Source organism: Microcebus murinus, chromosome 7, assembly GCF_040939455.1.
Source record: "Microcebus murinus isolate Inina chromosome 7, M.murinus_Inina_mat1.0, whole genome shotgun sequence".
NCBI lineage: Eukaryota > Metazoa > Chordata > Mammalia > Primates > Cheirogaleidae > Microcebus > Microcebus murinus.
In genome coordinates this window covers 35566975-35588668 of record NC_134110.1, presented here as the reverse complement: position 1 = coordinate 35588668, position 21694 = coordinate 35566975, and the positions used below count along the sequence as shown (strand labels likewise).

Below are 21694 nucleotides of genomic sequence, written 5' to 3'. Positions count from 1 at the left end.
AAAGGCCTTCTTTGGAGCTGATATCAGATTTCCTTGGAAAGCCAGGGTTCCTGATTTGTTAAGTGCAGATGAACAATTCCAAACATGAATTGTGGAAAGTGCAAACAGATGGACTGGGGACCGGAACGTAAAATCAAGGTTATTCTGTCCTGGGCTCCTGCCTTGGGTCTCGGCTCTCAGGGAACTCCAGCCAAGTTCAGCTCTGTGCAGTTCCCTGACATTTAGCACTTTGCACGTGCTGCGAACTCTCCCTGGGAAAACCTTCATCGCCTTTTTCATCTGAATAACTCTTGTTTGTGTCCCAAACTTGGCCCAAGCATCAGCCCCAAGGCTCACTTATCAGCACATCTGGATGGTCAGTGTAGCAACTAAGATCCCTTGGAAATCCATTCACTGCGCCCCGAGAACACCTGAGGCTGTTCTCATCCGTGGTACTTGGCTGCCGTAGTGAAATCTTTGACTCACTAGGGACTGTCCCACTACATCAGTGGTTGTCACTGAACGTGATTTTGGCCCCCTCCCCCCTCCGCCACACACACACACACACAGACACACTCCCTGCCACAGAGGACATTTGGGGATGTCTGGAAACATGTTTTGTTGACACTACTGTTGACCCAGCAATGGCGGCAAGCACTGCTGCCATCTAGTGGACAGAGGCCAGAGACACGGTTAAACATCCTGTAACGCACAGGAAATTCCCCACAAAAATCATCTGCCCAAATATCAAGCGTTCTGAGGTTGAAAAACTAAAAGGCAAGCTTTGGGGCTCAAATCGACGTTGTTGAATTTGTATATTCAGCATCTATCCCATTTCCTGGCATGTTGCAAGCCTGAAAGTATTATTATGATGTTGAATGAAGGAAGGAATAAAATATTCAGTCTTCTCATTAATAAAATGCATCTAACCTCAGCGGAGAGAGGCAGTGCTGTATTGTGAAAAGATTGTGGACTTTGGGATAAGAGCACTGGGTTCAAATTTCTGCTCAGTAGTTAATATTCCAACTTGGGTAAGTCATTAACTCTTTCTGATTCAATTTCTTCATCTGTAAAGTGAAGCTAATATTGATTTACTCAACAACGATGTTTTCAATATCTTGTAAATGCAAGGCTCCTGGTAACTTGTTGAGTATACAGTGGTGATTGAAACAGATGTGGTTTTCAGCCTCCAGTGAGCTTATGATAAAGTTGAGAAGACATAAAATAAGTAAATAGACACATTTATTGCTAGAAATCTGACAAGGAAACAGGGCACAGTGATGAAGAAGAATGGAAGGTCTACTCAGGTAGAGTGGTCAGGGAAGGTGTCTTGAGTGGGTGGGAAGCCAATTAGAGCAGTCCAGGAGTAAGATGATGGTGGTCCAGATAGAGAAGCTGAGACCAGAAGGGTGAGAAGAAGCCTCGCTTCAAAGAAAAGGGACCAAAGCTCTCCAGGCAGAAGAGGCAAGGGGAATGAGGACTGGGATTGTGTCCCCAAAGGGAGGGCTCATGGTCGAAACATCCTAAGTGAGGAGCAGAGTGGCACCAAATGAGATCAGAGGCCAGATCAGTCAGGGATTTTAAAAATAAAAATCATAGCCACAGCTGTAGGAGGTAGGTACTCTTACTATAACCATCAGATAGATGAGGAAACTGAGGCACAGAGAGGTTTGGTAATATGCTCAAAAATCATATAGCCAAAATTATTAAAAATAATCTGTAACTCCCAGCATCTAATGTGGCAAAACAACATGGCTTCAATTCTGCTACTGTGGCCACAAACTCACAGCACTGCAAAAACAGAAATCACAAGACTGACAGAAGGGACTCTTTGTGACAATAAGACATCAAATTATAAGCAAGACCTAAGGCCATGCCAGGCAAGGGTTAAGTCACACACCTCTACACTTAAGGAATAAACAATGTTCTAATTGCCACAAAGTTTTTTTTGTTTTGTTTTGTTTTTTCACTCTAGCAAGTAAACAAGCTCTGGCATAAGCAATATTAAAACAATCGCAGCTCACTGACTGCCAGATACTGACTAACTGGCCCCACCTCCTGTTCCACAAGCCACAGCTACAGCTCTGATTGGACAAGAGACTGATTTCTGTAACTTTCTCCTGGTAAGAGACCACCAATCGTGGACCGGTTCTGGCCAGTTTACAGCAGCTGAACACTGAGTGCCTTTGTGTCCCTGCTTTATGTTTTGACATGTAGAGCCTAATTGTAATACATTTTCATGTTTAGTTTCCACTCCAAAGTGAAGGTGGGGTGTATGTAACATGCATGTTTGTTTACTGTGCATGTGCGAGTCCCTCTTTGTGAATATTCATAGCTGCTCCTAGAACCTGTTGAATATGCATACTTGGCCAACCTGTTTAGCATAAATTCCTGTCTCACCTTTCCCTCCCTCAAAGCGTCTGCCTCTGGTTTTGGCCAGAGTCTTGCTTCATAGCCTGAAGGTTGTAATTCTTTATAAGAAATAAAGTTTTCCTCTCCAAATTGATAAACCTTGGGATATTTCATTGACAGCACACAGGCCCTGAAGTGGCTTGGGAATCGCCTAGCCCAACCTCTGCCTTCCAGTGATACGGGACATGCATCCAGGTGGCAGGTGGTTCCTAAGGGACTTGCAATTCTGGGAAAGGAGAAAGCAGGAAAAGTGAGGAAGAAGCAGGGTTGTGACTGGACTGCCATGGCCTGGAAGGAACTGCTTCATGACTTTGAAATAACTGCGATGTGTTAACCTGGTTCTCTCTCACTTGGACAGGTTTGCAAAGTCAGCACTGCTGAGCTCAAGGACCTGTTTGGTTTCCTCTGATCCAGTGAGTCTGAGAATCTATAAGCATGATCCCAGGACATTGCAGCTGGTGCTGCAAACACACACAGATTTGCACACCCATGTGACTGTGAAGAGCAATATATTTTTTTCTGATGGTCTCCTAAAAATAATTATTTTCTCCATGTTCCCAAATCTCATGTATGAATAATACACCAATTGATCAGCAGTTGATCTCTAGTAAGCATTTGCTATATGCTGGGCTGTCTTCTAGGCATGACAGGTGTCATTCCAGCCAGCCTATGAGGTCCGTGCTGTTATCACCCCCACTTCACAGATAAGGACATGGAGACAGAGAGAGGTGTGTGAGTTGTGAAGAACACATGCTAATAAGAAGGGGAGCTGGGCTTTGAAGTCTGGTTGTCTAACTCCGGAGTCTGTCCTCAGCCTTTATGGCTATGACCGCCTCCCAATTCTACCACCTGGTTACTTTTGGTCACTGGTTAAAGAGGAGAAAGGACCGAAGATCTGGAGGGAGCTAGGCATACCCAGGTTCACATGCCAGCCCCTGTGTCAGTTGTTTCACCTCACTAATACCCAGTGTTCTCGTCCATGTAGGGGGATAATAAAATCTAAATATTTCATAAACATCCATCTCAAATCTTCTATCCTGGATCTATTGAGACAGCTTCCTACCATACACAACCCATAGTACCTGCCTTTGCAAATACAGAGGAGAGTAGAATTGTGTCCCCTCAAAACATGTTCAATCCCCGACCTTATAGCTGTAAGCGTGACCTTGTTTGGAAATAGGGTCTTTGCAGTGTAATTAAGTTAAGATGAGGGCATCCTGGATTAGGGTGGGCCAATGACTGCTGTCTACATAGGAGAAAGGAGAGGGAGATCTGGACACAGGCACACACACACTCAGAGGGCAGAAGGCCATGTGAAGATGGAGGCAGAGATCGGAGTGATGGGTCTACAAGCCCAAGGAACCCTAAGGATAACCACTAACTACCAGAAGCCAGGAAGGGGCAAAGGAGGATGCTCCCATGGAGTGTTCAGAGGGACTGTGGGCCTGCGACACCTTGATTGCAGACCTCTAGTCTCCAGAATGGTGACAGAATGCATTGCTGCTGTTTTAAATCACCCGGTTTGTGGTAATTTGTGATGGATGCTATAAGAAGCTAACACAGCAAACCATGAGGGCTTAGGGGATATACTTAGTGGAAAGGCCTGTTTTCAGGCTGATGGAACCAAGTCAAGGCGCTGTGACACATCCTCGTGTGCCGAGGAGAGATGTGCTCGTAGGGAAAGAGCAGGCTACGTGATACACAGGGAGGATCATCCTTTCTCATATTTTTGAAGCCATAAAAATGGAATTTCCACATTCTCAGAAGAACTGGGAAGAAGGCTCTACCCTTCTCCTGGCTTCTATCCATGGGAGGAGGTGAGTTATTTGATAGATTACGGTGAGTGTGCAATGCCACTGGCTCTGTTCCTTTACTGGGCAGGTTCCGTAGCAGATGTCAGTGAGCAGATGTGGTCTTTCCCCAGCTCTCTGCGCCCAGCGCTGGCTGTTCTCTGCGCCCAGGCAGCTTCCAAGGCCAGACTGGGTGGGAAGTGTCACAAAGCTCCCTGTTGTCCCCAGAACCAGCCCTGCTTTGCCCAGCAAATGTAACCTATATTTTAATCCTTCTCTGATTCCTGGGTCTATTTCTCAATTGATTCTCTGGTTCCTAAACCAGAGGGGAAAGAATGTTATACTTACCCCCACCACCATAATTCCAAAAGGAAAATTGAGATTAAGTCTTCAGGATATGTCTGGGATCCTTCTGAGGTTAAACAAAAGTGGTCTGAGTCTCACCTCTGCATCTCAGTGACTCTGTGGCCTGAGACAGTGCTGCAGGGTGTGGATGGCAGCAGAGAAGACTAATAGCCATGGGATTGTGTTCAAGCCGCTTGTTTTGCTCTGGGTAACAATTTTCTCATAAGTAAAGTTAGGGGATCGGATTAGTTGATCTCCACATTCCTGTTTATCTTTAGTAGTCATTGATTCTAGGGCATGGGAGGTGTCTTACTGCCAACATAATCCTTGACTCAGATAAATTTTATGTGGCTATGTTTGAATTAGTGTCTGGCCAAATGCTCCTTCATATACGATCCTGGTCTGTGCTCTCTCTCAATTCTTCTCTCTCTGCCATGAGCCTGGTCTCATAGCAGAGACTCCAGCTATGTGAGGCAAGAAAGGAAGAAGAAAAGAAAACCAGTACAAGGGAAGCCTGCAGGGACTGATGAGGTAACCACTCCCAGTAACTAGAAAGGTCTCGCATAGTGGTTGGTTGGGGCCATAAACTATGGACCTAGGCCAGCGGGATCCAAGTCCTGTTCTTGCCACTTTCTAGCTGTATGACCTTGTACAAGTCATACAGCTAGAAAGTGGCTTAGTATGATCTACTGTTGATGTTCTTTAATGAAATATGATTACTAGGAATTTGAAAATGTATAGGTAGAATTTATACCTGTGATAAACAACTATTGTTTTTGGCTGCTTGATGTTTCATCTTCATTCTTTGGGAAAATAGGAGTCTATTCTTTTCAGGAACTGATTCTCCCCATTTCCATCAAGTGACCCTTGTCGGGGCTGCTACTCATGGAACTTATATGAGTTCCATGTAAGTTCCAATTTACATGTGTACCCACCCAGTCTCACATGGAAACCTGGCCCACATGGTCGGCCTTTACCTTCCAAAGCATAGAGATTGTCCAGGGTGTGACGGTGTGACCCAAATTGGACTGATTGGAGTGCTTCTCTGGGATTTTTTTAACTAGTGTTGGGTAAAGGACAGATGGACAGAAGAGGAAAAAAATATGTAATCCTGAGTCTTTCAACATCAACAGCTTTGTTGGTATGGAGAAAGTCAGCTCATGGGGTGAAATCATCACAAAAAGAGAAGCAGAGGCAAGAGATGAAGAGAGGAAACCCAGAGGGTCACATTCCTTGTTTCTCAGGGGTCTCCACCTGCTCTGATGGGTGGCTGTGTGAGCCATGCCATTGCTCTTGGTCCAGAGTAGTTTAAGATGTATCTATGACACTTGTAGAATAAAGACTTTGTTCATCCATCCATCTGTCCACTCTCTCAGTAAGTTCATATCGACCAAAAGCTGACCACATGACAGGTGTGTTCCAGGCACTTTTTCAGGTGCTAGAGATAAAGCAGTGAATACAACAGAGTCCAGACTCTTGGAAGCATTTGGTCTAATACATACAATGTATTAAGGAATCATCACAGGACCAGGGGATGGATATTGAGGGGAGTGGGTGGAGAGTCAGGGAAGTCCTCTCCTGGGAAGTGACACTAGGCAGAGCCCCAGATGAAGTGACAGAGAAACTATATGAAGATGTGAGGTAGGATTTCCTGGCCGAGGGAGAACAAGTGTTCAGATCACCTGTCAGTTGGATTAACGACCTCACTGTATTCATGGACAGCTAGGAGGGCACAGCACCCACCTGTGCTGCAGCAGAGCCAGCCTGATGTGGCGGAAGGAGCACAGGCTTCTCCAGAGAGCCAGACAGAGCTGCGTCTGAAGGGCCCACCTTGGCTATTGCTGTGTATGACTCAGGTGTACGTTATGTGAATGCTTGAGCTCAACTTCCTTGTAAGTGACATGGGAGTACAATCCAGCCTTTAATCAGGTCATTTATTTATTCACTTCACAAGTATTTATGGGGTACATCCTATATTTCAGGTACGGTGGTAACCTTGTGGAGCTCATGGTCTAGCGAGACATTTCATGCTTCCTTTTCAGGATCTATGATTCTGAGGTTAATCAGAAGGAAGACAGCCAACTTCTATTGTGGGCTTACTAGGAGTTGACCATAATAAAGTGTACACACACACACACACACACACACACACACACACGCTTTATTAAGGAAGTTCTGGTCCCACCTAAAAGCACAATGGTGGGGGAGCATCTAAACTAGGTGAGGAGGGAGGGAGGGTGTCAACTGCCTCCATTTTTATGAGACTCAAGGTGAAATCTGTAAAGCACTCAGCATAAAATGATCAAAGCCAACTTCTCAGTCACAGCAAGAATTCAGCTGAGCTTATGTTCCTCAAACAAGTCCACATAAATCAAAACAGTCAAGACAACCTTTATAAAGCAATAGCTTTATAACTAACTATGGACTTGAGCTCTTTCCAATAAGTTGACTATAAAGTTATTTGTCTTATTCCCCAAATAGCCCCAGGATCTGTTAAGTCACTGAGAATATACTTCTTTCCTCAGCTGACAAGTAAACAAATGTGTGGAATGCTTATGCTAGAAGCAGGCAATAAGATGAACTGACTCTATTTTGAAATACTAATAAAGTAAGATTGGAGCACCAGCTAGCTGTCAGCTGGTGGCAGAAGGTGGAAGATGCCTGTCAGTTAGTATTAATCTGATACACACGTACACTGCTGACCATCCTGCAGTGACTGTGTTCCCTGTCTTCTTGGGTAAATGCCTTGACTCCTCTGTGGACAATTCTCCCACCCTGTCTCCGGATCTCATTCTCACCTCCAGATTGTGCAACTATAACCCACCTGGCATCACACCTGCTAACCCGTCAGCCAAACCTGACTGCTGTTCCATCGTGGATGAAGGAGATTGAGTGGCTCACATGACTGACCTTGCTCTTCTCCTTTGTGGAGGGAAAGCCACCAAATACCCAGCAACTCTGACCCTGAGAGGTCATGAAATAGATTTTCCCACTGCACCCGCGGCAGAGAGGAGGTTCTTGAAAGGGGCCTGTGTGAGTCAATGACCAGATTTCGGAGAGCCCCTTGTCCATAACTGCAGAGGCATCCCCGGGAAAGCCTCGAAATGCATCTATCTGGGCCCTGATTGAACCAGCAGCGCTGAATTCAATGCACAGTGGCGCATTCCAGTTTGGCTGCATGCTGTTCATGTCTGTATAGAAAAGGCTCTAAAGGTAGATATAATAATTCACTTGCAGTATTAACATCTGCATGATTTAAAACCCCACCGGTCACGACACAAAGAGAGTGAAGAACACCCGCTGGGAGTCCTCAACCTGGACGCCGTGACCCCTGGTGCTCACGGGCTGTGGGACTTGGGGTGAGCCTATCTTCTCAGGGGGCCTCAGCTTCCATAGAAATATCTGGAAGAGTTCTCTGTGGTGTCTTCCCACTCTGCCTGGGGAGCCACATGCTGCAGGTCCTCTAGCGACTGTCCTGATGTTGTCATTGCCAATCACCCAGCCTTCCTTTCCCATCTCCCCAAACACCCCTACAGCCCAAACTGGGTCTGGGCGAGAAACGAGCAGCTGTTTGAAAACACACACAAGGGTCACGACCAGCGCTGTATGCAATTGCTCCTTCCACCTGGGACTACGTGTGGAGGGGGCTCCACGTGCTCACTCAGGAGGACTTGACTCAGCTTCCCAAGGCCACTGTTCTCAAGGGTTCCCTACAGGGTGGTCCAGGGTCCTGTCACCTCCTCTGCCCAAATTCTGCCAGCTCTAGAAAGAGAGCAGTTGGACGTGGAGTCCAGGAGATCAATTGTGAGCCTCACATGTGGTTTTTCAGCAATAATAGTTTATATATATACACACTACATATACATTTATGCTTATAAATATATAAGTAGCTTGATGTTTGCAAGAGATGGTTTTTCTTTACAGTCTAGAACATAGTTGCTAGTTTCCCCAACATTGTGACATCGAGAGAGAGAGAGAGAGAGAGACAGAGAGAGAGAGAGAGAGAGAGGGAGAAGGGAGGGCTAGAGGAACGATCATACCCCCCAGAAGTGTCTCCTGTCTCTGCAGTAGGTGTGGTTTACTGGGAAACCTCCACAGTTGTAGGAATCATGAACTACAGTCTCGTTCACTTTCTGCAGTACCATCTGTGAGCCCGAGGAGCAAGCGAAGCAGTATGTCATGGAAATAGCATAGTCGTAATATTCATACCTGACTCTGAATTTGGATCTTGCCACTCAGTCGCTGTGTGACCCAGGGGGAATGACTCAATCTCTCTGAGCCCCAATCTCCTCACCCACAAATGAGGATATCGGGCCCGTCTTACATCGTGGTTGTGAAGACCAAATGAGATGACGTGTGCGGAACTCCTGGCACAGAACCCAGCCCACCGGAGACACTAAGTGGCTGCTGCTGTGATTCTTATTAAGGTGCCCTTGAGTAAACCGACGTGAAAATGGCAGAGGTCAGAACAGCAGGGACCTATCTTGTGACCTGCACAGCCACCAGGGGCCCTATGCCATACAGAACCGGACCCCCTGTCCCAGCACAGTGGTGGGCTGAAGGGAGGGGACTCGTAATCAGAAACTTACCTGGCTGCTGCCTCCAGCTGTTCTTTCCTGTAACAAGAGGAAGAAAGAAAAAAAAAAATGAACAAACCATAGATTGCAGGGACCAGCTGCATCCTTCCCCAATGTTTGCGCCCAAGCTTCCCCTGAAGATGGCGGAGCAGGGCAGAGCTCCAGGACTAGATGGCGGTGCGGAGGGAAACAGCCAGGCGGGAGGGTTTCCCCGCCGGCCCCCAGCCCCTCTGTGGCCGCTGGCTCTGCCCACCTGGGGTTCTTCCAGCCACACTTTCACTTGTTCATCCGTCCAGAACACGGCTGCTGAGCCCCGACTCTGCCCCAGCCCCCGTGCTGGACTCGGTGGATTTGTCTAGCCCTGAGGACGGATCAGGAAGCCAGGAATGTCATAATGTAGCAGCCACACACCCTGTAACTCTGTCACCACCACCATAGTGGACGCTGTCATCACTGCTAACCTTGAATGAGCAATAATTATTACTCAAATACTACTGTGAACGCTTTTTATGGATTAACCCATCCTCATAACAACCCTATGAGGTAAGTGTTATTATCATCCCATTTTCCTGAAGAGAAAATTGAGGCACAGAGAGGTTAAATAAATTGCTCAAGGACTTACAGGAAGCGTCAGCCAGGATCCAAACCCAGGGGGCCTGGCTCCAGAGCCCTCACTCCTAGCCACAAGGTGCTCCTGCTGTGCTGTGCACATACCCAGGACTCTGAGCCTTTGCCCAGGCTGTGCCCTCAGCCTAGAGCTCCCTTCCTCCTGTCGCTGCCTGGAACAGCCTTACTTAGCCGTTATGTTCCACTTGGAGGGGCCTCTCCTTGGTGTTCTTAGTCAGCTGCCCAGGATGGAGACAGAGCCAATCCCTGCATATGTGAGATTGTGCTCTGTCATTATCACTCGGGTCACACTGTCCTAGAATCCTGTGTAGTCTGCAAGCCACTTGAGGGCAGAGCCTCTGAGCACCCTACACCCCAGGACATGGAGAGTGCTCACTAAGTGCTGAAAGAATGACTGGCCTATCCCGGGAGTTCAGGGGTCATGGGGAGAGAATAAGAGAATCATGGGAGAGAAGCAAAAGGGCCGGCTGGAGAGTAGAGAATCCCACATCCAGAGCCAGCTCAGTATCTAGTTCCAGTGTGGCCTTGGGCTGATCACACATCCTCCGGGCTGTTTCCCCTCCTAGACAATAAAGAGTGGGTTAACTGGTCTCAAAGCATGTGCATAGAGAAAGCTGTGACCTTCTGGGATTCTCTGGGCCTCTAAATCCAGAAGTAGGGTGAGCAGAAAAGAGGGGACGGAAAAGGTAAGCGGGCAACTGAAGGCAAGACTGGAGGAGAAGTCACCGTGGAGAGAAGGGGTAGAGAGTTGTACACACCCCCGCCAGCCCTTGCTCACTCTCTGGGATCATTGTTTCCTGCCTCCTCCTCTTTATCAGACTTCTTCCACCAGCCCCCAGCTGATGACTGCGACTCACCTCTCCTGAGATCTGCCCATGGTCCCACCACCAAGTCACCAAACTGACACCCTCCAACGCCTGTCCCATCCCCTAGGCTTCTGTTCTGTGCCAGCAGAAGAAGGGCTGGTGGGCCCGATGAGAGCACCCTCCACGGTGCTCTCTCCTCCTCCTCCCTCCCCCACTGCACTCACACTCAGCTTTTTCCACTAGACCCTCCCCATGAAGGAATAACCCCTGGTCCCATGTCCCACCCCAGCTGTCACCTGCACTCGCTGTCCCCACGTGCTCATTTCCTCATCACTCTTTAGTTCATGTAGTCTGGCTTCTACGCCCACTGCTCCCCCGAGAGTGCTCTAGCCAAAGGCCTGGCAAATTCCAAGTGACAGCATCCAGTGGGTACTTCCCTGTCCTGTCTCCACCATCCTTTGACAGGATCAGCACAGTTGGCCCATGCGGTTCACTGCCAGATGCCAAACACAGTGCCTCGCACATAAGGGATGCTCAGCAAACATTTGCTAAGTGAATGGAATAAATGAATAGAAGGCTTTTAACCACATCCCAGCCAGGGTGTTCTAGCCCCGTGGCTGCTCGTGGTAGTGTCTCAGGATGATAATTTGGGAGCTCAGTGTCCTCCCCCCTTCATCTCCTCTGTGCTGTGGCATCGATACTTCCTTCCAGCCCAGCTCAACCAGCATAGACTGAACACCTGCTGTGGGCCAGGGACTAAGACAACTATCTTCCACATTTCTTCAATTTAACCATCACAACAACAGTCTTCAGAAGTGGGCATTATTATCCAAATAACTCTGGTCTCATTTTACTTTTATGCAATTTTCTCCCTAAATCATGTTTTCTTCCCAGAGATACAATGGGAAAAACATGAGTTTTGGCATAAGACTTGGGTCCTTTGTTCCATCATTTATTAGCTGAGTGATGTTAGGCAAGCTAATTAATCACACTGAGGCTCTGATTATGTAGTTATGACAATGGAATTACCCTCTACTCACCTTCCAAGACATCCTAAAGCTTAAATAGGACAGCTCACGCGAAAGCAGATCCAGTGCTATTTGGCCATAGGAAATGACTACTGCATATAGTGCCTGCTTTCTCCACTGCTAAGCACTCCAAAATTTTTGACCTTGGTCATAAAAGGAACAAGTCCTGGTTGCACAATGAACAAACTGTGCTTGGTCAAGTATCCTCTACTTTCTGGACCTCAGTCTCCTCATCTCTGTTTTAGTGCTAATACTGATCAGTTCCAGAGCTGTTCTGTCCAATAGGGTAGTCACTAGTCACATATGGCTACTTAAGTTAAAATCTTAGTTCCTCAGTTGCATTAGTAACGGTCAAATGTTCAATAGGCACAAGTGCCCAGCAGCTACCCTACTGGACAGTGCAGCTGTAGAATATGTGAAGTTAGGTGTCATTGCACCACCACTTTTAGGGAACCTAACAGTGTACATGCTTTTCTGCTGATGGAAAGCAACGTCTGGTTTTAAACATCTGCTCTCACCCCTGCTTGCATGCAAGAATGTTTAATCTACCACACCCCCAGCCCCAGCATCTTCCCATGCCTTCTCAGACCCCTACCACTTAATAGTCTATGCAGTGTCCACTACCAGCAGGTCAGAAGACCTGGGTTTGGTCTCAGATATGCCCAACTTGATGTGTGGCCGTGAGCAGGTTCCTGAACTTCTGGAGGTGGAGTCCCAGTTTCTTCTCATATAAAATTGATTTTGGACTTAAAACTCTCTGAGGTTCTTTGCAACTCAAAAACAATGAGTTTATAATTATAAGTGGTAATAAAAGAAAAACAAAAACAGAATACCATCATCCATCAGTGATAGCCCCGAACACACAGATATGTGCAAATTAGCAAAAGACTACACTGAGCTGGAAATTCTGACATGGTGTGACTGTAGCAAATGGGCCACACAACTTCATCCTCCAAAACCTTTGGCAGGAGTGTAAAATGATGCAACCACTAGGAAACAGTCTGGCTATTTCTCAAAGAGTTAAACATAGACTTGCCAATTCTACTCCTAGGCATATACCCAAGACAGTTGAAAACATACATCCACAAAATGATGTGTACCTGAATGCTCATGGCAGTACCATTCACAGTAGCCAAAAAGCGAAAACAACCCAAATGTCCATCGACTGATGAATGGATTTAAAATGTGGTATATATAATGGGATATTATTTGGTTACAAAAAAGAATTAAGCGCTCTGGTACATACTATGGCAGGGATGAAACTTGAAAGCTATGCAAAGTGAAAGAAACCATACATAAGAGGCAACACCTATGATTCTGTTATTGTATTATATATTACAGAATAGGCAGAGTAGAGACAAAGTAGATTGGTGGTTGCAGGAGTTGGAGGAAAGAGGGAACCAGGAGTAACTGCTAATGAATACAGGGTTTCTTCCTGGGGTAATGAAATTGTTCTGGAATAAGCTAATGGTGGTCATTGGCCTATTTTGTGAATATACTCAAAGCCATGGAATTATCCACCTTATAAGGGTACTTTTTCTGGTATTGGAAATCATCTTATGGGTTTCGAAACTTATCTCAATAAAGTTGTTCTTTTAAAAAAAAAACATTAAAAAAGACAAAAAAAAACCCAAACACTTTAGAAGGCAGGTGAGACACACCAGTACTTTGTCAGCTACTTCTCTGCCATTAACATATGTAGTGGGTTGAATTCAGGGACTTTCTTTTCCCAAGGGGCTGCCTGCTTCAGAATGGTTGCTAAGTTAATTTCTCCAGTGACTTTATATCTTTGTCCTTGAAAAAAAGAAAGAAAGAATGAAATGTTCTGTCTTCGTTTAAAAACCATTCCCACACCACAGCCGCTGTCTGCAGCACAATGTATTCCTCCAAGTCCCTGACAGCCAGGACAATGCCTTTTATAATAAATCAACCCAAAAGAGTGGGTCCATTGCCAAGACCTTGAGATGCGTAGCGCACGTCTCAGTTCTGTGTCCAATGTGTTCTTGTTTTTGAGTTCAAGGTCACTCTGTTCTCTCAAGAGGAGGTCATCTGCCCATTCTAAGACACTCTACTGTATGATATCCGAAAACCTCAACAATTACAACAATAATAGAATTCTAGAATCAAAAGGAAACATATAGGTCATCTTCACAGCATGCAAGTCTAATTACAAGTACGAAGACACAGTTGAATAAGCCCAAAGCTTATCACTCATTTATTGAAGAAGTTTTTCCCTCTTATTCTGTAACCCTTCCACAGTCTCAGTCCCTTTGCCTGTTCTCTCTCAGGTCATTCCTCTGGTCTCCCTTCTTCCTGCCTTTGCCATGGTCAGGCTCTCACTTCCTCTTACTCCGAACCATCGTTTGCTAACTGACTCCTTGTCCTGACTCTTCGAGCCCATCCAATTCACCCTCTGCACTCCTTCTTGTCATCTTCCTGGAGCACAGTCTGATTATGTCATTCTCTGGCTCACATGGCTTCTCCTCGTCTTCAGGATCAAAGTCATATTCCTCCTCAAGTCACACATGACCCTCCATGGTCTGCCCCGGTGCTTAGCACACACAACGAACTCAAAACCATTGGTGGACTCAATGTCCCAAATATTAATAGAAGATGGCACCACCACTAGAACCTCTTGAGGAGTGAAAGCATGATGGGAGGCAAGTAGGGGGTGTGGGCAGAGCCCTGAACGTCATGGTCAGGCTTTGGACTTTCTTCTCCCTGTTGTGGTCACCCACTGGAAGGTTTTATGCAGGAAAATGAGTCAGTAGAACCAAAATCTCCTATAGTTCCTTAAACCTTTACCATAATCTGGTGATAGAGGTAGAAAGATAAATCAAGGAAGAGTTCAGAGACTGGTTGCAGATCCCATAATGAGTGTGTGGGACCAAGGATGGGTCACCCACCCAGTACCGGGTTACATTCTGTCCACTGAACCTACAGACATATGACAGAAACCTGATTTGCAGTGGGTCCCAGCCCTCTATGAGGCTGACTGACTGCCTACTTTTTCTTCCAAGTCAATATCTCTAGGAATCTAGCATCCTATCCACAACCTTAACAATTTGAGCTCAAGACCAACATATCTAAAATCTAGAAAGGAGCAGTCTATGTAAAAGCTCACATAGTGAAAAGATCACGGGCTTTGGAAGCCTCTAGATGTGGTTGATGTCAGTCAAAATGTCCAGAGTTTCTGAGCATGGCTCAGCGGGAATACACACCATTCAGCCTGCCTGCCAGTGTGGACCATGGGCCAGTGTGTCACACTCGCCCCAGGGCTCCTGTTCAAGATGTTTTTACCAGCACACCACCATCAGGATTGCTGAAGGTGGTTCTGGCTCTGCATTATCACAATTACCGCATTGAATCTAATGCACCCAAACATTCGAGAGCCTCTGACTTATCTCATAGGGTACTTGTGAGGATTAAATGAAAAATGAAAACTTGGACCCAGGAACATATTGGACATCCAATACATATTCATTTCCCTCTCCGTTTCCCCACTTCTTGGCCATGGAAAGAGGGTCTTGTTTTTCTCTGAGGCCTCGAATCCTGTTTCCCACCTCGGGGAACACAAAAAAGCATCTCTGGACAGCCATAGGACCACTCCTGCTGTCCTCTGGCACCTTCCCTCTACTGAAATATAGAGTGGCCTGTGGGTACAGGCTGTGCCGGGGGCTGGAACAGCACCCAGGGTTGCTAGGGTGGCCCATTGTGCAGGCTCCCCACTTCCTCAGCCCACCGATCCTGCTCACATATTGAGGGGACCTTTCTTTGTCAGCCACTCCATGCTGGTTAGCTGGTGACCCCTGGCCACATGCTGGAATCATTTGGAGAGTTTCAAAAAATACTGAAGCCCAGGCACCCGCCCTGGAAATTCCAATTCAATCAACCTGACATGTGGCCTGGGAACTGGGGTTTTTTTGAGCTCCCAGGTAATTCTAACGTGTAGCTCATGTTGGGAACCACTGCCCTGAAGGGTGTCCTCTGGGAAACTGTGAGGCCATAGACACACACACAAACACAGCCCACAGGAGGGATAGTCCGTCATGCCCTGAGCATTCAGATGAGTCGCCACTTGCCTGAAGAATGGAAAAGAGACAACGGATTCATAAAACCTCCAAGTCGCCACCAGGTCCATCCTGTTGGGGTTGGTGGCGTAATACCTCCAGGCAGCCTGCAGAGAAAAGGAGGGGCAGAAATGACCTGGGATCACCTGAAACTTTCACACAGACACCCACAGCATTAAAACAATTTCTAAGCCCTTGACTCCTAAGAATTTGTGCATTGAGCCAGCATCCAGAGAAGCCAAGATTCTTGGCTTTTTGTAGTTTCCTTGGGAAGAAAAACTTCCCTTGTGGAGCTATAATTGGTGGTGCGGTGGGGAGGATGTAGAGAGATGAACTGGAGTGGAGTGGGTATAAAATCCCCAAAAGAAACAGGGACTACTCTTTCCAGAAAGCTCCTTGGAACTTCGCAGTCAGATAGAAATACAGTCTTTTGTACAACTTCTGGGTACAAGAGAGAACCTAAGAGATGAGGTTTTGATACTAATATCCTAGAATCTCTGGGATGCTCTGATGGTTTGGGGTTTGGGTGGATACTGGGGGCAGATTCTTGAAGATTGGGACTGACCTGGAGACTATAACATGTAGGATGACATCACGTAGCATCCTGTGTCAGACACACAGACCCACGAAGACACTACAACTGGACTGGAGCTCGCAAGTGGGTGAGCACTCAGGTGGCCGTAGTTAGGCCACTCTACTTTCCTACTCTCTGTGCTCCCATGTTCCCAATGGCCCATAAAAGCATGAAGCAGGAACTCCCTCTGAAGTCGAAGAGAGAACACTATGCCTTGTCACCACCTCTCACTACTGTCCCCTGCCCCCAGCCCACACTGGGAGAGGGATGAGGATGGAGAGCTGGCAGGAGTTCAGCATCCACTGGGTCGTGGTGTCTACCAGGCAGGACCAACAGTGACACGGCTCAGTGTTTCACATGTGTAAGGCGTCTCTGTCTCCCTTGGCTTAGGGTTCTCTATCCTTGGCAGACGTGAAGGAGCCAGCTCTCCTTGTAGCTGACTGGCTAAGTGCCCGGACTTTAGGCTGGGCCTTCCCTGTAGGTGTCTAGGTCAAGGCTGGGGTGGAAAGTAGAAGGAAAAGGAAGCCTACTACAGCCCCAGGTCTAACCCAAATTCTCTTCTCCATTAGTAGTAACAAAGCTGATAGGTTGATCCCTAAATTTTGTGTCTATTTCTTTCTTGGCTTATAACTTGAATGAGAGAGTGGTAGGAGTGACACCTTTGGTGCACAGACAGACAAGTCACATAGTACCCATGGAAAGTCCCATCGCCATCCACAAGCAAGCATGTGCAAGCAGGCCTGCTCCTGCCTGGGCATGCACACACGCATGTACGCGCGCGCGCGCGCGCGCACACACACACACACACACACACACACACACACACACAATACAGATCTTAGTCCCATTCTAATTCATTCCCAGGCAGACAGACCTGAATGAGCTCAGCAGCTGGCTTCCTCCTTTTCTCAAAGTGCTTCTGACGGTGTTGTTCCTGCACCTTGAGTGCCAGCCCCGACCCCAGGATGCCCTGGAGGGAGATGCAGGCAGGCAGTCAGCCCCCACCCAGACACTCCCAGTGCTCAGCCCAGGTGCTGGGGTAGCAGGTGTTGTAGGGCTCAATGGCATTCCAAGGCCCTGAAGTGACAGCATTGCACAAAAAGGGGAAAAGGGGAAAAGACTCCTCCCTTCTCTTGGAAAGAGTAGAGAGCTTGGTTAAGTGGGACAAGCCTGGAAGTCAGGAGGGCCTGGGTTCCAATGCTGACTCTGCCACTTCCCAGCTGTGAGCCCCTGGGCAAGCCTGTTAGCTATGCTGCAATCTCAGTTTCTTCCATGGGGAGGTGGGATAACAGTACCTAGCCCATAATTTTGTTAAGAAAAAGGCGAGATAATATATAGGGACTGCCTAGTCAGGTGTATGGCACAGAATAGATGTCCAGTAAATGTTAATTGAATTTTTAAAATATGTTAGCTGCTTGAACTGTCACTCAAGACTTTTACTATAGCCAGCATTTCCCAGAACTGCCATCTGTTTGGATTTCCAAACAGCTAGCAGACTTGCGTGTGGATTAAGTGGACAGAAGCACGCACTTTCCAAGCTGACCGAGAACTTGGAGATGGTGCAGCACCTCCATGCCCCTCACCTGTTGCACTGTTGAGAAAACTAAGGGTCAGGAAGGTCATATGCCCAATGTCAAATAGCGTGGGAAAAAGCAAAAAAAGACAAAGTGGCACTTCCAACAGAGGAAAAGTTTCACCAACAAAAGAATGGAAGATGAAGGGGGCGGCAGAGGGGCTGTTATTGAAGAAATAAATATTATTAATATTTTGAGCTTCATGATTAAAGAGCAGGACTTTAGAACCAGTGGACTTGGAGTTTCTGGCTCTCCAACCCAATAGCATTGTGACTGTGGGAAATTTACTAACCTATTAAGGTTTGGCTTTCACATCTGAAAAATGCAGGTAAAAATGTAACACCAATTCATAATGTTGTCATGAAGATTAAATTAGATGATGCAGGTAAAGCATTTGGCATGATTTGGGCACAAAGTAAGTTCCATAAATGCAACCTATTTTTATTGTTATTATTATATTTATGGACACTGGGCTTTGGGGAAGGTATTCTATTATATGTCAAGACATGCTTAAGGGAAATGTATGTTTTACATAAATGAAGGACCTGCCCTGTGCAAGGTGCTGGAGATGCATGAATGAAAAAGAGAAGATTCCAGCCCCCTAAGGAGCTCACAGTCTGCAGGGGAGGCAGATATGGGAATGTGTAATCCCTGCACAGGCAGAAATGCCTTTATAGAGTTATGCCCAGAGGAGGGAACAATGAACTCAAGGTAGAGAAGGCAGCGTTGAAACTGGGCCTTGGAAGAGGAGCTGACATTGGAGGGGTCACTCCTGGCGAAGGAAGGCAGCACAGGCCGTGGCAGGGAGGCAAGGCCACCACGCTTAAGGAAACAGCTAGTGAGTTGACAGGGCTTAGGATTTAGGGTTTGGGAGGACAGAAGATGAGGCTGGAAAGTTAAGCTGGGGCCAGCTGGTGAGTGGTCCTCACCACCAGCATGTCACACTGGGATGTCACAGATGGAAGGTACTTACCGCTGGAAGGGCAAAAAAGGAGACGCCAATTAAGGAAAAGGTGGCAGCAATCAGACGGCCTTCCCAAGTTTTGGGTGTCTTGTCTCCATAGCCAATGGTGGCCAGTGTGATCTGAAAAGAGAAGAGTTCAGACATGGGACCCTTTATGGGAAGACAGTGCCACATCACCTGAGCTCTACCTACAAATCTCTGTCTCAGCTTGGGCAGAGATTTATAACAAGATTTCCATGGGAAAAAAGAACCAAGTATCAAGTAACTTATATGGGAGCCTTGAGACTTGTTTATAAGTTAAGGATTTCTTATCTACAGGCAATCAGTCAACAAATATTTCAATAATTGCAAGTATATATATATGCATTGATGTGTATATATATTTGCAAATATGTGATTTTTGAATAGCCATGTTTATGAATATGTGTACTGTGAGTGTATTCATATGCATTGTGTGTATATATGTGCATATCTAATGTCTGTGCACACATCTGTTCTAGTCTATGTAGCATATTTCTGTGTGCATTTACATGTTTATGTTGTCAGTACACATGTACTTATGCACATGTACATGCATATTAGAGGCAGAATATTAGAGCAGTTAACAGTGTGGTCTCGGGGGCCTGTCTGAAATCAAATCTCAGGCCAATCTCTTACTGGCTGGGAAATCTTTAATTAGTTACTTAACCTCTTCTTGCCTCAGTTTCCTCATTTCTCAAAAGAGGCTAATAATAGAAGTTGCTTGCATTTAAAGTAGGTTAATAAATGTAAAGTGCTCAGATTGATGCTCTAGAGCAAAGTAAGCCTTCAATAAGTACTATACATTCTTGCAGGTGTGGGGATGAGCACACACAAGTCTGTGTACACACGTATATATCTACCACTAGGTTTGTCTGCACACGTGTGACTTGGCTAGTAACAGCCTATGACTAATAAAGTAAGGTCCCTAAATGCAACTATGTAATTCTAAGCTCTGACTTCTTATAAATACTAGGGAAAAGTCCATTCCAAGTGCATGACCTGGTGGGAGGGAGTCTCCTATCATCAGGTTCAGAGTTGGAAGAGCTCCACCTCTGACTGCAGAAAGCAGCTGCCCGACTGAGCATGTCTATGCCACACCCTCTGCCTCTCTCTGCCTCTAACACTCAGTCCCCAGAGGGTTGGCCTTCAAAGTAGTGACTCACCAAGCCCCACCAAAGAGCATCTGCATAGGTCTCAAACTCCTCTTTCATCTCCTCTCCTTGTGCATCCACCTCTGGCACATCTTTCTCAACCAGGTAGACGAGAAATGAAGACAGGATGAGTGTCAGGAAACCGATGTACCAGGCAGTGATGAGTTCCTGGGAGAGTAAGCAGCAGACAAGGGAAGTGGTCACTGGGAAGTCATTGAGTGGATGCTGGAACCACACACCCTGGAGTTGGAGTCCAGGTATAGCAGCAGCTTTGTGATTGTGGGCAAATTACTCACCATCTCTGATCCTCACCTCCTATCACTGTAAAATGGTATCAGTAAATGTGGTTATTATTTCCAACATTAATGAACAGAACAGGTGTATGACTCTAGGAGAAGAGAAAGATTTCTGGCCTAGAGTGATATCACAGTTCAAGAGGCTTCGCAGGAAAGTGACAAGGCGGGAGGAACTGGCTGCTGCCTGAGACAGGGCTCAGGACTCAAGGGACTCGATTCTACGCAGGACTGTGCAGAGCAAGGAGAAGGCTCTGTGCTACCAGGAAACCAACAGCAAGGGAGAACTAGCGTGGCGTAGTGGGCAGGGACCAAGCCCTGCCCCCAGTTTGCTGTGTGGCCCTGGGCAAATTGTCCTCCTCCTCCCTAGGCTTAGAATTCTCATTTTTAAAAGGAAGGGACTGGACCCCAGAGTTCCCGACAGTGTTAAGTGTACCCCTGGTGGAGTGCAGATAAGCTGTTTTTATGTGAAATATCAATTTAGAACATATGAAAAATAAGCATAAGTAACACATAAAACCCCCAATTTCATGAGGCTTATCACATGATAGACTAGAACATATGACTCAGTAAACAAGAGTAAAGCGATTGAATGAAAAATGATAGGTAATTAGCAAGGACGATGCAGAGATGGCAAAGATCTGCGTTATCACTGAAGTTTCTAAAATCCTGAATGAGACAATTCCTGATGCTCTTTCCAGCTCCAATTCTCTCTATTTCTCTCATTCTACTCCAGTTCCAAGGTTAGTTATGATAGGTTGGGTAAGATGAACGTCTGGGTGATTGGCGAACACAATCTGGAGATTCGGCCTGTGATTCCTGCTGAGTCGTCACAGAGGACAAAGTTGTGCAAATGCACAGTCATTTCTACATCTGACCATCTGCGGCCAGTCGGCCGGCCTTCTGGGTCAACAGAGCCTCACCCACACAGCCTCCTGCCTCCCTCGGTCAGCTGGGTCCTGCAGGCTGAACTGCTCTCCACTGATGGGACCAACCAAAGAGCATCAGGTTGTTTTCAGACCCATGCCACCTTCATTATGAAATTGTTCCGGACGTTTGCTCCCTCAATTAAAGAAAGAGTTCAGCTATGGCTCCTTTATTCCTTCCCTATTTTCGAAATAGACATCTCTGCATCTCCAACACTTTATTATGCTCATTTGCTCATGGGCCTGGCCTTCCCCACAGCGTCACACGCACGCTGCACTCCTGTGGGTTCGCTCTACCGCAGACAGCGAGGTCAGCGCGGAAGGCGCAGGCCATCCAGCATCCACTCCCCTTGGTGAGGTCGCCCTGCGGGGAGTTCGCAGAGGGAAAAGGTGCCTTGGATAGTCATTCCCCAGTGGCTGCCGGAGCACGAGCCTCTTGCCTGTGGAATGTGGTTCTAGTGTTTTTATGAGTTTTCATAGCCTCTGGCCCCCAGATGATGCTGGAAGTTTCATCTGTGCTTAACCAAAGAAACAGTTGTCTGTTTATGTGTGCACAG

The 21694-nt window shown here is 46.7% G+C and overlaps 1 protein-coding gene across 1 annotated transcript in view; it reads right to left on the bottom strand.

Annotated features, from left to right (window-relative positions):
- The window catches only part of KCNQ3 (potassium voltage-gated channel subfamily Q member 3), a 306459-nt gene that overhangs the window by 15948 nt on the left and 268817 nt on the right, over positions 1-21694 (bottom strand). Inside the window, exons 5-9 of the mRNA XM_012785418.2 lie at positions 19931-20086; positions 18756-18866; positions 17083-17178; positions 15647-15741; positions 9116-9142 (exon numbers count right to left, since the gene is read on the bottom strand). Coding sequence (XP_012640872.1) covers positions 9116-9142; positions 15647-15741; positions 17083-17178; positions 18756-18866; positions 19931-20086 — 485 coding nt within the window. The remainder of the gene's footprint in view (positions 1-9115; positions 9143-15646; positions 15742-17082; positions 17179-18755; positions 18867-19930; positions 20087-21694) is intronic.